General features: G+C 38.7%; 1 protein-coding gene across 2 annotated transcripts in view; it reads left to right on the top strand.

Moving 5' to 3' along the window:
• Nucleotides 1-14,377, top strand: part of ndufv2 (NADH:ubiquinone oxidoreductase core subunit V2) — a 68,245-nt gene that overhangs the window by 9,949 nt on the left and 43,919 nt on the right. For both annotated transcript variants that reach the window (XM_063059088.1, XM_063059080.1), the window contains exons 2-3: nucleotides 4,906-4,974; nucleotides 9,354-9,416. In XM_063059088.1, coding sequence (XP_062915158.1) covers nucleotides 4,906-4,974; nucleotides 9,354-9,416 — 132 coding nt within the window. The remainder of the gene's footprint in view (nucleotides 1-4,905; nucleotides 4,975-9,353; nucleotides 9,417-14,377) is intronic.

The raw sequence follows: 14,377 nt of genomic DNA on the forward strand, positions 1-14,377 counted from the left end.
CTTTCAATGGTGTTGCATTGTGCTGTTAGAGAAATCACTTTGATGCCTTGTACCACTTTTAATTCCTTACTTCACTTTTAAACTTCAGCCAGCAGTTAAAAAAATAAAACTTTCTAATACATCATGTTAAGTGTAGCTGAATGAACAATTGATTAAATTAACTGATGAGGAAGGCAGTTGCTTAAATTTTGTACTGTTTGAATCAAGCAACTAATTCTGCTAGTACACCAAGGAGATCAAAGGTTAAATTCAAAAGAGGTTATTTAGCAATGAAAATGAAGGGTTTCTGTCTTGATTTGGAGTTAGTAGTTGAGACTGTAAGGTTATAATTTTAGCACCATTCTTGGTTTGTTGCATTTAATGTTTTTTTTTACTGTTCAATTGAAAGTCTATATGGCAATTTAATGACTTGAGAGTGGATCTGATTGACAACACCAATATGCAAATTTATCCCCGTATTCTGAAAACTTTATCAACCTGATGAATTTTCTTCAAATGAAAATGATTAAACATTTCTGTGGCCAAAGAACTCTTGCAGTAGATTTTCTGGTTGTAAATAACTCTGAAACACATCTTCAAATGTGGAAGAAATGTCTGTCGTTGCTGGACAGGACTTAAGTTACACTTTAAAATTCCCAAAAGTTTCGTCAGGTAACGGTAGACTTTTATTTTGTTGATAATGGATTTTGAGAAATGCACTTTTTGAAATTTCAGTTTGAGAGCCAGTTGGCTGTTGCTGAAGGCCTAGATTAGAAGATTCAGTAGAGACAACACCCATCCAACCTTTAGATTAGGCTTTTATAAATGAAGAGAATATTGTTATACTTGCAGATGCATAGTAATGAAAGCACCTAAAACTATGCAATGAACACATTCCAATTACATTTGCTGTAAATTAATTTTGATGTATTGATTAATAGAATGGAACATTGGGCATTTCCTGGTGTTGTGTTGCGTGAATTTTAGAGGTTTTATATTTTCTTTTGAGACGTACCGCTTCTATTTTTTGTTCTTTCTTTTGTGTAATTTCAAAGTGCAGGAGGTTGTTGTGCAAGTTGTTCTCTTTTCTTAATTTACATTGTTCTGAAAATGCAATTGCAAATCCTCTCATTGGAGTATTTGTTCCTGGCCACAATCTTACCTGATATCTTGTCTTGTCATTTATTATTTGCTGTATATTTTTTAATGCATAAGGCTCAATAAACTGTCAGCTTTAGCTTGTGATCTTGAAGAAAAGTTCCTATAATGATCTAGTGATTAGTCATGTAGATAGTCTATTTCCCAACATTGATTACGATTGGGTGCTGTTCAAGGGTTCAGCAAAGATGATGTCATCAAGCAGACAAAATAGCAAGCCATGTTAAAGAATTCTCACAGGAAGCAAAATTGTAATTATTAACTCTTAACAGTTTGCAAAATGTGTCATAAAGATTGGAACATAGATAAATGTAGAATCTGAAACTTTATGAATGTCTTTTAGGGGAATTCCAATGTACCTTGGAACGTCTGGTTTTAAGTTTGTGAGTATTAGATGTGGCCTACTGTGTTCTTAAAATTTTACTTGGAGTTTATACAACAAATATAACATTTGTGAGTTTTAAATAGTAAAGAACTTAGTAAATATCTGAAATTCTATGTTCTGGAGTAAAAGAATGCAAACCTTCATACTGTGCAGGCAAGCAGGGAGTTGCTGACTTTTCTGTATTTGTGTATGATCCAAAATTTGCTATCAATTTCACAGAAAGAATGGAGCACATTGTCTTGCTATGTAGATAACCATAAAACTTAGTCTTTTTGATGATTAGATAGCTGTACTGTTAATAAATACGATACATTGCAGGATTAAGAGCACTCTATTTGTTTTATTTCATAATTCTCATTGACAGATTACAGATTGCATTACAAAGCTTTTGTTTCCTCCGTGATAACTTAGTTACATAAGATTATAAATAAATATAGCAGATCATTTGTTTCACAAGGTGTTAAACCAGCTTTCATACTCCATGTATCTCCTATTATTTCTTATTAGTGTCAGTGTAACTCCGCTCTTTGTCCTCCTTCAGCCTCCTGTTAATTTATATTGTTTATCTCATCATCTCTCTGTGATTGCAAGTTCCATATTTTCACTACTCTTTAGATGAGGCTATTTCTTTTGAAATTCCAGTTAAATTATTTGATGATTACCTTATAACAAAGGCTTCCAGTTTAGCTTTTCTCCGCAAGTGGAAGTCCGTTCTTACTCTTCCAGAGTCTTTATTTTTAACGTTTCTATTAGGAGGTCACTCCTAGCTGTTTTTCTCCAGAGAAAACAGATCCTGTTTGCAAATTCTTTCCTGATGTAACAGACTTGTGTTACTGTAAACTACCTTGTTAATCTTTTATGTGTTCTCTCCAGTGTCTGTATATGTATTTAAATAACATGGCAAGCAGAACTAAGTTTGATCTAATTGAGGTCCAATATGGTTTTAGCATGATTTCTTTAATCTGTAGTTAGCTGTAGTGCTCAGTTAGCTTTTTAATGGCCTTGCTAACCCGTGGTGCAACTTTTAGTAAATAATGTTTGAAACTGAAACTTGCATTATCCAAGTAATAAGTGACCTCCCCCTAAAATAAATTACCTTGCACGTGACCGTGTTGAACTCAGTGTGCCCCTCCATCAATATCTTAGGTGTCACGATTGACCAACAACTCAACTGGATCAGCCACATAAATACTATGGCTACAATACATGAGCAAGTAGGTATCCTGCAATGAATGACTTGCCTTTTGACCTCACAAGGTCTTTCCACAATCTACAAGGCACAAATTAGAGGTGTGATAGAGTAGACTACTTACCTGGAAGAGTTGCAATGCCAGCAACTCTCAAGGGGTATTACTCTTGCACTCTATTAATAACTGTAAACATTAATTTCCTCCACCATCTGCACACAATGGCTATCATGTGTAACATTTATTAATACTGGGCCATTATTGTCATTTGTACCAAGAGACAGTGAAAAACTTTTTGTTTTGCTTGCCATCCAGACAAATCATGCAATACATAATTACAACAAGGTAAAGCAAAAACAATGGAGAATGTAGAGGAATAGAAGCAGGAGTAACCCTTTTTTTTGTTTCTCAGTTGTGTCATGGCTATTTCTCCATACATACATGTGTGTTATTTCCAAGTACCAATGTGCCTTATTGAAAGCCTCCGAAAGTCTGAGTATAACACATCTGGTTCACCCTTGTTTATACTGTTAGTTGCAACTTCAAAAGCACAAATGTGATTTCCTTTTCATAAATCCATTAAATTTCACAGTATTCTTTTTCCTTTGAGCTACAAACTGTCCCAGGGAATGGGTTTTGTTTTTACAGATGTCTAAAAGTCAGTTTTGTTCATGAGTAGGAAAATAGACAAAAATCATTCAATATTGTAACCATACCTCCACTATGTTCAAAATGATGATTCCAGGAATGAAAGGGTTATCATATGAGGAATGTTTGATGGTTCTGGGCCTGTACTCACTGGAATTTAGAAGGGTAGCCGGGGGGATCACATTGAAACCTTTCAAATGTTGAAAGGCCTAGACAAAGTAGATGTGGAAAGGATGTTTCCAATGGTGGGAGAGTCTAATACGAGAGGGAACAGTCTTAGGATAGAGGGGCATCCAATTAGAACAGAGATACAGAGAAATTTCTTTAGCCAAAAGTGGTGAATTTGTGGAATTTGTTACCACTGGCAGCTGTGGAACCCAGATCGTTGGGTGTATTTAATGTGGAGATTGATAGGTTTTTGATTTGCCGTGGCATCAAAGGTTATGGGGAGAAGACTAGGAAATGGGGCTGAGGAGGGGAAAAGGATCAGCCGTGAGCGAATGGCGGAGCAGACTCGATGGTCTAAATGGTCCAGTTCTGCTCCGGTCTTGTAATGAACAGCATCAAAAACACATAAAGCTCATTAAGATGTACTAAAAGTGCTGAGAGTGGGGAAACTAGGTCTACCATTCATGAAAGCAAACAAACTTCTGCATTTCAGATTAGTACGGGAGCTTGCTTGTGTGTAGGGATGTCCACAAGTTGGGTGTTCATAGCCCAGGGAAACAGCATGTGTGCTGCTTTTAACTCCTTGTAATAGCCACACCTGCCTTAGCTGGATATACATTGGAAACTACATAATTATTCTTAAAAAGTTAGCTATTGCTGTTTTTTGGTATGCTTTTCAATATAATTTCCGAGTCTACCATGACCAAGTCATTCTTTTTGCCTTCATAATTCAAATTTAATTATTTCCTCTTTTAATTTTTATACTCCATTTTATTGTGATTATTGTTCTGTAAAGGCCACTGAAATAAAATTGCAACAGTGATCTTCTGCAAATCATTTATTCTTCATTTTTGCTTCTGCTTGTTTGGATTGTCCAGTCCATGTAGATTAATGTCTGCAATTATTACTCCTGCCACATGCTCCTTAAATATTTTGCTTTATGTTAATACTTTGCGTCACCTCTACTATTTGAGGCCTATGTACAACTCCCACCAATGTCAAATAAAAACAGAGAATGTTAGGAAAATTGTTTAGGTAGCATCTGTGGAAAGAGAATCAGAGTTAAGGTTTCTGGTCCAGAATTTAGTTTTTATTTCAGTTTTCTGACATCTGGAGTTCCCCCCCCCACGAATGTTATTTGCCTCTTCCTTAACTAAACCATCTGAATGTTCACTTGTTAATGTGTTATGTGCATATTTTTGTGAAATTAAAGGAGCAATAAAAATGAATGATTTTTGGATTTATTTTCTTATGCCGCTAGTTCACTGCTGTCTATGTCAGTAATTTGTCATTAACTTTTAGTGTTGTTTTAGATTAGCCTCAATCAAGTGATCCCAACATTCACCGAAAACTTTCATTCTTTTCTTTATCACATTTTAGGTAAGACAGATCCGATATGTACAAAGGACAGCACAATGTGCAGGAGGAAGTGGTGCAGCTTCGTTTGTGGTAAGTAATTGGTGCACAATATAGAATATGCATAAATAAATTGAAGCCTTTTCAAATGTTGTTGATGTATTTTCAGGTGAATTAACCCGGTACAGTGGTTAGACCCTTTCAATTCTGGACCACGACTTGATTAGAGATTTAGATTTAACTTACTTAAGGTCCTTACAAATAATAAGTAAAACTGCTTTGCTTTAGTCTCAACCCATATTTGGGTAGAAGATAATATCTTTGAGACCATATTAGATTACTTAGCAATAAACTAGAAATATTTGTTGTTATGTGATGTAGTGCTCAGTTTATTTGAATTTACAAAGTAGAATGCAATGTTGTTCCATTATAACCAGACAATTAGTGCTATTATTTGCTTTGAAAAATGTAGCAAATGTAACCCTTTCCCATATCTTAGTATTGTGGAAGCAGCTAATGGTAACTAAGAAAATATTCAATTTTAATATATTGATGGAGAGCAATACCACTAACTAAATCAATGAGGAATTTCATCTGTGATTGAAAAATAAAATTTATGAATTCACTCAGTCTTTGCAAAGTTGTGGTTTATTAAGCACCATATTATCTTGTTTTGCAATGTCTTCCCCATGGTTCAATCTGACAGATATACTGTAGAGCATATTTATGATATTAGAATTATGTATTTATGTTCAGTGTAGCTATTGTGTTTAAGTCGTCATTGGGGAAACTATTTAACTACATTTTAGTTAAAGTCATTTGAGTCTGAATTGTACACCATGGAAGCAGGCCATTCAGCCCACCAAGTGAACACCCTGCCATGTCAATTTTATCTAGGGTTTTCAGCTTGCATTTGTACTTTGCAGTTGTCTTAGCAATTAATGAAAAAAATTGGCTTTCATGCACTGAATAGTCATTTTTATTTGTTATTTCTGTATGAGTCATTGGCAAGGAAAGCATTTATTGCCCTTGAAAATAGTAGTGAATAACAGTACATAGAAACTTCAGCAGTTTGGGGCACTCCTACAGTCCTGGAACTTCCTGACTATTTGCCAGAACTGATTTTGATTATGAGGATTGTGCATTACTTGCACTCAGGATATTTCCGAAAATGATGTGTCATTATATAGATGCAACATCTGGATTAGAATTATTTCTATCCAATTGAAGTCTACAATGTCTGTAATCTCAAAATTATTACTCCACAATTAGTTTAAAGGTACTTTTATCCTTTCCCAAACATGGAGTGACATGGTAACGTAGCCGTTAACATTACGCTTTCATTTGGATTAGCTGACAACATTCAGTGCGGGACTGACTGACAGTATCAGAGCTTTTGTACCCTGATAAAAGGGATGGCACAGTGGCGTAGTGGTTAGCTAAACACTAATACAGTGCCAGCAACCCGGGTTCAATTCCCTCTACTGCCTGTAAGGAGTTTTTACATTCTTCCCATGACCACATGGATTTCCTCCAGGTGCTCTGGCTTCTTCCCACATTCCAAAGACATACGGTTAATTGGTCACATGGGTGTAATTAGATGGTGCAGGCTTTTTGGGCCTGAAGGGCCTGTAAGTTTGCTGTATTTCTAAATGCAAATAGAAAAAAACAGTTAAAATCTTATTCAATCATATTAATGACTTTTTAATTAAATTTTAAATATTAAATGAATATAGGAACATAGAATTAAGAAGGAGGGAGGCACAGGACTAAAAATTATAGGTTAGGTAGCCTGCCTTCAGAGGTAACTTATTGGAGTCCATTATTAAGAATGAGGTTTTGGGTACTTGGAGGCACATAGGCCAAAGTCAGTATGATTTCTTTAAGAGAAAATCTTGCCTAACAAATCTTTTGGAATTCTTTGAGGAAATAACAAGCAGCATAGACAAAGGAGAGTCAATAGATATTGTTTACTTGGATATTCAGAAGGCCTTTGACAAGGTGCTGCACATGTGGCTGCTAAACAAGATGAGAGCCCATGGTAACACAGGAAAGATACCAGCATGGATAGGATGAGAGGGCACAACCTCAGAATAAAATGATGTCCCTTTAAAACAGAGAAGAAAAGGAATTTCTTTAGCCGGAGCATGGTTTGTCTGTGGAATTCATTGACACAAACAAGTCATTGGGTAGATTTAATGTGGAGATAACAGGTTCTTGATTAATAACTGCGTTATAGGGAGAATGGGGTTGAGAGATAATAAATCAGCTATGATGGAATAGTGGTGCAGACACGTTTTTGGCAACATATAGGTTAAATTCACATCAGTCCTGCTTTACTGCACTGTAGATGGCTATAAAGCAAATTCTGTAAAGACCACAACAGGGGATTTCTGCATTAAGTTATGTTTTCAAATCACAAATGTTGGACAGTGTATCATTTCAAAGCAAAATACTCAGTCATCAGGAATCTATACAGCAAGGTTTGTGATGGTGAGAGTGCATTTAAAGAAGACTTTTGATGGAGTGTTGACAACTTTAAAAATTATAAGAGACGTGTTTAGAGAAAATGTAGGGCAAGAAAAGAAGGCCAGAAGCTGGACTCTGCATTTCAATCTTGCTCCACAATTTGATCTTTTACCTGAACTTCACTCTGCCACACATTTACGTCATGATCGGCTGAATGTCCCATTCAAAGCCAATTCCAATCTCATTAATTCTGTTCCCTGGCTAATTTCCCTGAAAGTCATTTCCTCTCACATTCCTATGAACTCCATATTGATTCTCCTAAAATGTACTTGTATTAGGGAGTAACTTAACCAATTTACTAACGATCAGCCTATCTCTAGAGTATGGCAAGAAACCCACACAGTCACAAACTCCACACAGACTGGATAAACCAGAGTTGCTAGAGCTGAGGCATGTATGTCTATTATTCCGCTCTCTATCTGTGCTTCTAAATGTAATTAATGAGTGTGCTTCCACAGCTTTTAGCTTGAGAATTCCAGCAATGAAGTTTACTCTTCAATGACCAACCCTCTTTCCCCTCCCCAACCTGCACAAGTGAAAAACTCTAATACAAGGAAACTTTGTATTGCTAAGCCCCTACAAAATGAATTGCAAATTTCAAGGATATCAATAAAGATTGTGGACTGGAGAAGAGATGTGATGAGGCTGAAGTAGGTTGCAGAAGTAGTGAAGATGAAGACCATGGATTAAGGTTGCTCAGGTCAAGGATTTTGGAAACCTCTGCATTGTGGCAGGAGATGATGCATGCTGATGAGGGGAGGTTAGGGAATAAGTGCGGCAGTCCAGCCCACTTGCCAACTACGTGGGCCAGATCTGGAGTTTGCAAAGACATCATTAAAGTAATTGAGTGCAAAGGCGAATAAAACTCAAACATCCCTTCAGTGGTGTGGGGGAGGATCAGTAGCATGTGTTTTTGTGAAAAATGTTCATCTTTTTAATGCCCAAGTTGTGGGATTTGCAGTTTACTCAGAGCTAACTAAAGTAGCTCTGTTTCTTGATTTTTGAACTGAGGGAAAATCTTGCTTGGTTATGTGGCACAGCCATGCACTTTTGATAAAGGCTGGTTTTGAGCTAGGTTTTGTCCATATCTGACCTACAGATGATGCAGCAAATGGCATCTAAATATTGAGAGAAAATAGGTAGAGAATATTAAGCCCAAAACGAATGCTGAGTTTGTGAAGAAAAGTTCTAAAGCTACAACAGTGATTCAGAAGGCAGAAAGAAGTCCGGAGATACAAAAAATGGGCAGCTCAATGTTAAAGGTTACAGGTATATCTTTAATATAACAGTCTATTGATAATCTCAATCTGATGTATTATTTCCTTTTGCAAATGTCAGCATGATTTTCCTTTACATACATTTGAGCAGTGTTTTTTGTTGAAGCACATCTCCTCAATGTGCAGTGGTGGGAGCAGCCTCAGAATTTCTTTTACCCAAGCAGTTGTTGGAATGATTGCTCCTTAATTCAGCCTGCAGTCTTTGACCATGGAATGTGCTAGTCCTGTGCATTTAGACATCTTTTACCAATCTGATCATCTTCCAACAGCAATTGGATGTTTGTTTCAGTTTGTCCCTGTAAGGCACAAAATCGCTTTTTTCTGAAAAAGCTGTGCCTTTGATTAGCATTATCACTGGATTACCTTGTTCTCCAACCTCACCTCATTAGGCTCCCTTCCTACCCATGCATGTTAATTGTACATTGTCAGAGTATTTTGTTGATGTAATTGTCTCCTATGCCACCTTGCTGACATTACATGAACTTGACGATCAGGCCTTTGAGAAGATCTTTGAAATTAGTGGAAAGCATTGGCAAAGACCATTAGATGTAAACATCTGGTGCAAAATGTAAATCAGCCCTATAAAATGTACAAATTCCTATTTATGTAATGAAAAGCACTGCTTTCCCTCATCAGCTTCTACTTAAAAATCTGTTTTCCTTTAAGCATAGGGATTCCCCTGAGAACAATCAAGACACACCTTTTGATTTCACACCTGAAAATTACAAGGTAAGAAAACTGTAACTTTTGAGCTTCTTCTGAGAATCAAGTTTACTATCACTAACATACGTTGTGAGATTTGTTTTGTGATAGCAATACAGTGTAATAAATATAAATTACTAAAAGTTACAATAAGAAAAATAAATAGTACAAAATGAGAGCAAAATAGTTCTTTGGGTATTCTAGGAAATAATTTCGTGAAATCCATCGAGAGAAGGATTCGTAAAATTGCTTTATATAATGATGACTCTGCAATTTACTCATTGATACAATGTTAAGCCAAGGCTCTTTGGTGTAAGAAGGAGAGGAAGACAGTAAAAGCAGAACAGCTCTTCCTGGAGGTGAAATGATTCTGTGCCACTGGAGATTGTGTATTATCAGAATATTTCATATTTTGAAAAAGGGGAAATGAGCATATATTATAGATTTTACATTTTAAGGTAAGCCTTAGTTTAGTTATAAGTAATTAGTATTGAGAACTCATCTATGCTTTAACAACATAATCTTTGGAAACTAAAGGATTGTAAACTTTGATGTTAGCCATTATTGTTTGGAAGCTTGGAGGGTCTTTGTAAAGTTAGATTGCCTTACTGACAACATTTGGAAAATATTCAGTAGTAGTACTGTTCTCTAATCAATAGTACACTGTACTGCACAAAACTAAAAATAAATAAATAATTAATGGCTAGAATTGGTGATTTTCACATTCACTCAACTTAAAACCATTTATTCCTCTCCTTGCTCTGCTTCTATTGGATGAAGTGTTTTGAGTCATACTAAGATCAATAAATTCTTGTACTGGTATCTATCATCATCTTGAACTACTGCTGTCTTTCCAGCAAGGTAATTCCACTCTTGTTGAGAAGGAGGTCCAGAATTTGGACATAATGATGGTGATGTCCATGTCAACGTGGTGGGTAATTTAGACATGATGGTTTTGAAGCATATCAGCTCCTGTCTGAATGGTGACTTGGATCCACTCCAATTCACCTACTGAAACAACAGGTTGACAGCAGATGCTACCTCACTTCACACAATCCTGCAATGTCTGAACAGCAAAGATGTATGCATCAGGATGCTCTTTATCAATTACAGTTTGGTATTTAACACTATCATTCCCTGAAAACTAGTCAGTAAAATCCAACACCTGAGCCTTGTGCAATGAGATGCTGGACTTGCTCACTTGTAGACCCCAGTCAGTCTGGATTGGCGAAAAACATTTCCTCCACAATTTCCATCGGGAACACTACAGGGATGTGTACTTAGCCCCCGCTCTACTCACTTTCATCTATGACTGTGTAGCGAAGTACAGCTCCAACACCATATGCAAGTTTACTGACAACACCACTGTAGTGGGCTGTATCAAAGTGGGTGATGAATCAGCATACAGGAGGGAGATTGAAAACTTGGCTGAGTGCTGTAATAACAACAACCTCTCACTCAATGTCAAAAAGACCAAGGAATTGATTTTAGACTTCAAGAGAGGGAAACCTGAGGGCCATGAGCCAGTAATTATCAGAGGTGGAGAGGGTCAGTAGCTTTAAAATCCTGGCTGTCACTATCTCAGAGGACGTGTCCTTGACCCATCATATAAGTACTGTTGGGAAGAAAGCACAACAGTGCCTCTACTTTCTCAGGAGTCAGTGGAGGATTGGCGTGTCATTGAAAACCTTGGCAAACTTCTATAGATGTGTGCTGACTAGCTGCATTACGGCCTGGTATGGGAACACCAATACCTTTGAGCCTTTGTTAGTATGTTTATGGTGCAAGAATCAAGATCCTGAAGAAAAGTTTGGATCTCCACATCAAGCCATCTCTTGGTTACATCAAACATCAGTGTCAGAATCCACCAGTCTTCCCATGTACTATCTCAGCCCTCAGCAACCTGAGCAACAGAATATTCTGAGAGCAAGCCTAAGGAGTACATTAGGGGTGCCATGGTTGTGTAGCAGTTCATGTAACACTATTTCAGTGCCAGCTGCAAGATCGGTTTGATTCCCATTGCTGTCTGTAAGGAGTTGTTTGTTCTCCCCATAACCATGTGGGTTTTCAGTAGATGTTCTGGTTTTCTGCCATATTGCAAACATGTATGGGTTAGGGAGTTGTGGACATGCTATATTTATGCTTGAAGCGTGGCGACACTTGCCAGCACAGTCACTCCATGTTGATTTGATGTAGTAACGTACAGTACTGTGCAAAAGTCATAGGTACATATATATAGCTAGGATGTGTAAGACTTGCACTTTGTCAACATGGAGCTGAGAGAGAGTGTGTAAATATGACGGGAGCAAAGAATGTTGGAAATGGGGAAGGTGGAGCACTGCGGGAGGGGTGTGAGATAGATGGCAGAGAAAGTGTGTCAGGGTCAGGGGGTCGCATGGGTGCAGACGCACCCAGCTCTGAGAGACCAGGCAGTCATTTGATTCTAAATATTTAGTTTATTGATCATTACAGAATGTCTCTCTGGTGCTTCCTGCTCCCTTCCCCTTTTCCCAACCATGATTCCTCTCTCTCCATCCCCTTCCCACTCTCAGTCCACAATAGAAACCCATATCAGAATGAGGTTTATCATCACTCACGTGTCATAAAATTTGTTTTTTTTTCGTGGTAGCAGTATAGAACAATACATAAAATTACCACAGTACTGTGCAAAAGTCATATGCACCCTAGATATATATATAAATTCTTATTCTCACCCCTTAGGGGTGGTGTGTATATGTATTTTCCCCTCATTCACGGGTCCTCTACCAGAGGCCTGGGAGCTTGAGGGTTCAGAGTAGTATCCTTACTGTTCCAAGTAGTGTGCTCGCCTGGTCCGAGGTCTCAGACGTTGTTCTGGGGATTTGTTGGGGCCACTCTCCCAGTCCACATGTCACAGCTCCATGTGCTCCTATCACCACCAGGATTACTCTGGCTTTAACCTTCCAGATCCTTTCTGTCTATTCTTTCAAGCTGTGGTATTTCTCCAGCTTCTCATATTCTTTCTTCCTGACGTTACTGTCCTTCAAGATTGCTACATCTATTACTATTGTTTTCTTCTGTTCCTTGTCCAGTATTACTATGTCTGGTTGATTGGCCAGTCCCTGCTATCAGTCTGTATTTGGAAGTCCCACAGGATCTTAGCTCTGTCATTCTCCACTGCTTTCAGTGTTTCCCATTTGGACTTGGGTGTCCACTCCATACTCAGCACAGATGTTCCTGTACACAATTCCTGCAACTTGGTTGTGCCATTCAGTGTATGCTGTTCCTGCTTGCATCTTGCACCCTACTACTATGTTCTGGATGGTTTCAGTGGATTCCTTGCACAGTCTGCATTTTGGGTCTTGTCTGGTGTGATAGACCCTTGCTTTCATTGCTCTTGTGCAGCCATGAGCAGCACATCTCTGCTGTCCCTCAGCTTTGCCATTTCCAGCTATTGTTAGGACTTTCTTATGTCAACCTCCTTTGATATCTGGCGATGATGCATCCTATGCAGTGGCTTGTACTGCCATGGCTTCTGGTCTTCTGGCTCTGCGTCTATATCCCGTGCCTGCTGTCTGGGGTATTCTCCTAGCAAGTCATCCTTAGGGGCTATGTTCTGAACATACTCATGGATGTTTCACATTTCTTCCAGGACTGTGGCCTTGACATTTCCAAGTCCTCGTCCTCCTTTATTCTGGCGGGTGTACAGTTGCTTGACGTTGGACTTTGGATGGAATCATCCATGTATTGCTAGTTGTTTCCACGTCTTGATATAAGCGGCTTGCAGTTCGCTCCTTGGCCAGCACGCTATTGTGGCCGGGTATCTGATGACTGATTGGGTGAATGTGTTGATGGCTTTGATCTTGTTCCTCCCATTCATCTGGCTTTTTAGGACCTGTCTCAATCTTTGGAGGTACTTGGATGTTGCAGCCTTCCTTGTGTCCTCATCATGGCTGCAGGATCCCCAGGTATTTGTAGCTGTCCCATACGTCTAGTATGTGGCCTTTAGGTAACTCCAATTTCTTCAGTCTTAATGAGTTTGCCTCTTTTCACCACCATCCAGTCCAAGTTACATCCTGATGTCTCTGCTGAACACCCTTGTCAGGTGGATTACTGAGTCAATGTCTCTTTCATTTGTGGCATATAGCTTGATACCATCCATGTACAAGAGATGGCTGATGGTCACTAGATTCTTGAACCTCTACCCATATCTGCTGGCTGAGGGGTTTTAAGCCGATGCAGAACAGCAGAGGGGATAGTATATCACCTTAGTATATTCCACATCTGATGGTCAATCATGCTACTGGCTTTGAGTTAACTTCTAGCATTGTTCTCCAATGGTCCATTGAGTTCTTGATTAAGGTCTTTAGTGTCTTGTTGACCTTGTACAGAGACAGGCATTCCAAGATGCATGTGTGGGGCATTGAGTCGTATGCTTTATGGTAGTCAATCCAGGTTCTGCTTAGGTTGGTTTCCCTGGTCTTGGAGACTCATGTGACTGCTTTGTCTACCAGTAGTTGGTGCTTGGAGCAATTATCAATCCTCCTCTGAGCAGGGCTCAGGAATTTACACACATGTTCCTTCAGCTTGGTGGCTATGATGCCTGATAGGAGCTTCCATGTTGTTGAGAGGCAGGCTGTAGGCCAGTAGTTTGATGGTGTTTGTGAGGATCCTTCTTTATGAGTACTGCCCTTCCTTGAGTTAGCCAGTCAAGGTGGGAGCCTGCTTCAAGCAGCTGGTTCATTTGAGCTGCCAGCCGTGTACGTAATGCTGTTAGTTTCTGCAACCAATAGGTGTGGATCCTGTCAGGCTCCGGTGATGTCCAGTTCTTCATACTTGCTACCCGTTGCTGGACATTACTGCTGTGATGGTGACTAGTTCTTCCTCTGGGAGGTTGCAGAGGCTTGCTTGTAGGTCTTTCAGCCATTGGGCACTGGTATTATGTCAAGCTTCTTTCTCCCATATATTCTTCCAGTACTCCTCAGTTGCTGTTTTGGTTGGTTCAGGTA

This window comes from Mobula hypostoma, chromosome 1 (genome assembly GCF_963921235.1).
Source record: "Mobula hypostoma chromosome 1, sMobHyp1.1, whole genome shotgun sequence".
Taxonomy (NCBI): Eukaryota; Metazoa; Chordata; class Chondrichthyes; order Myliobatiformes; family Myliobatidae; genus Mobula; species Mobula hypostoma.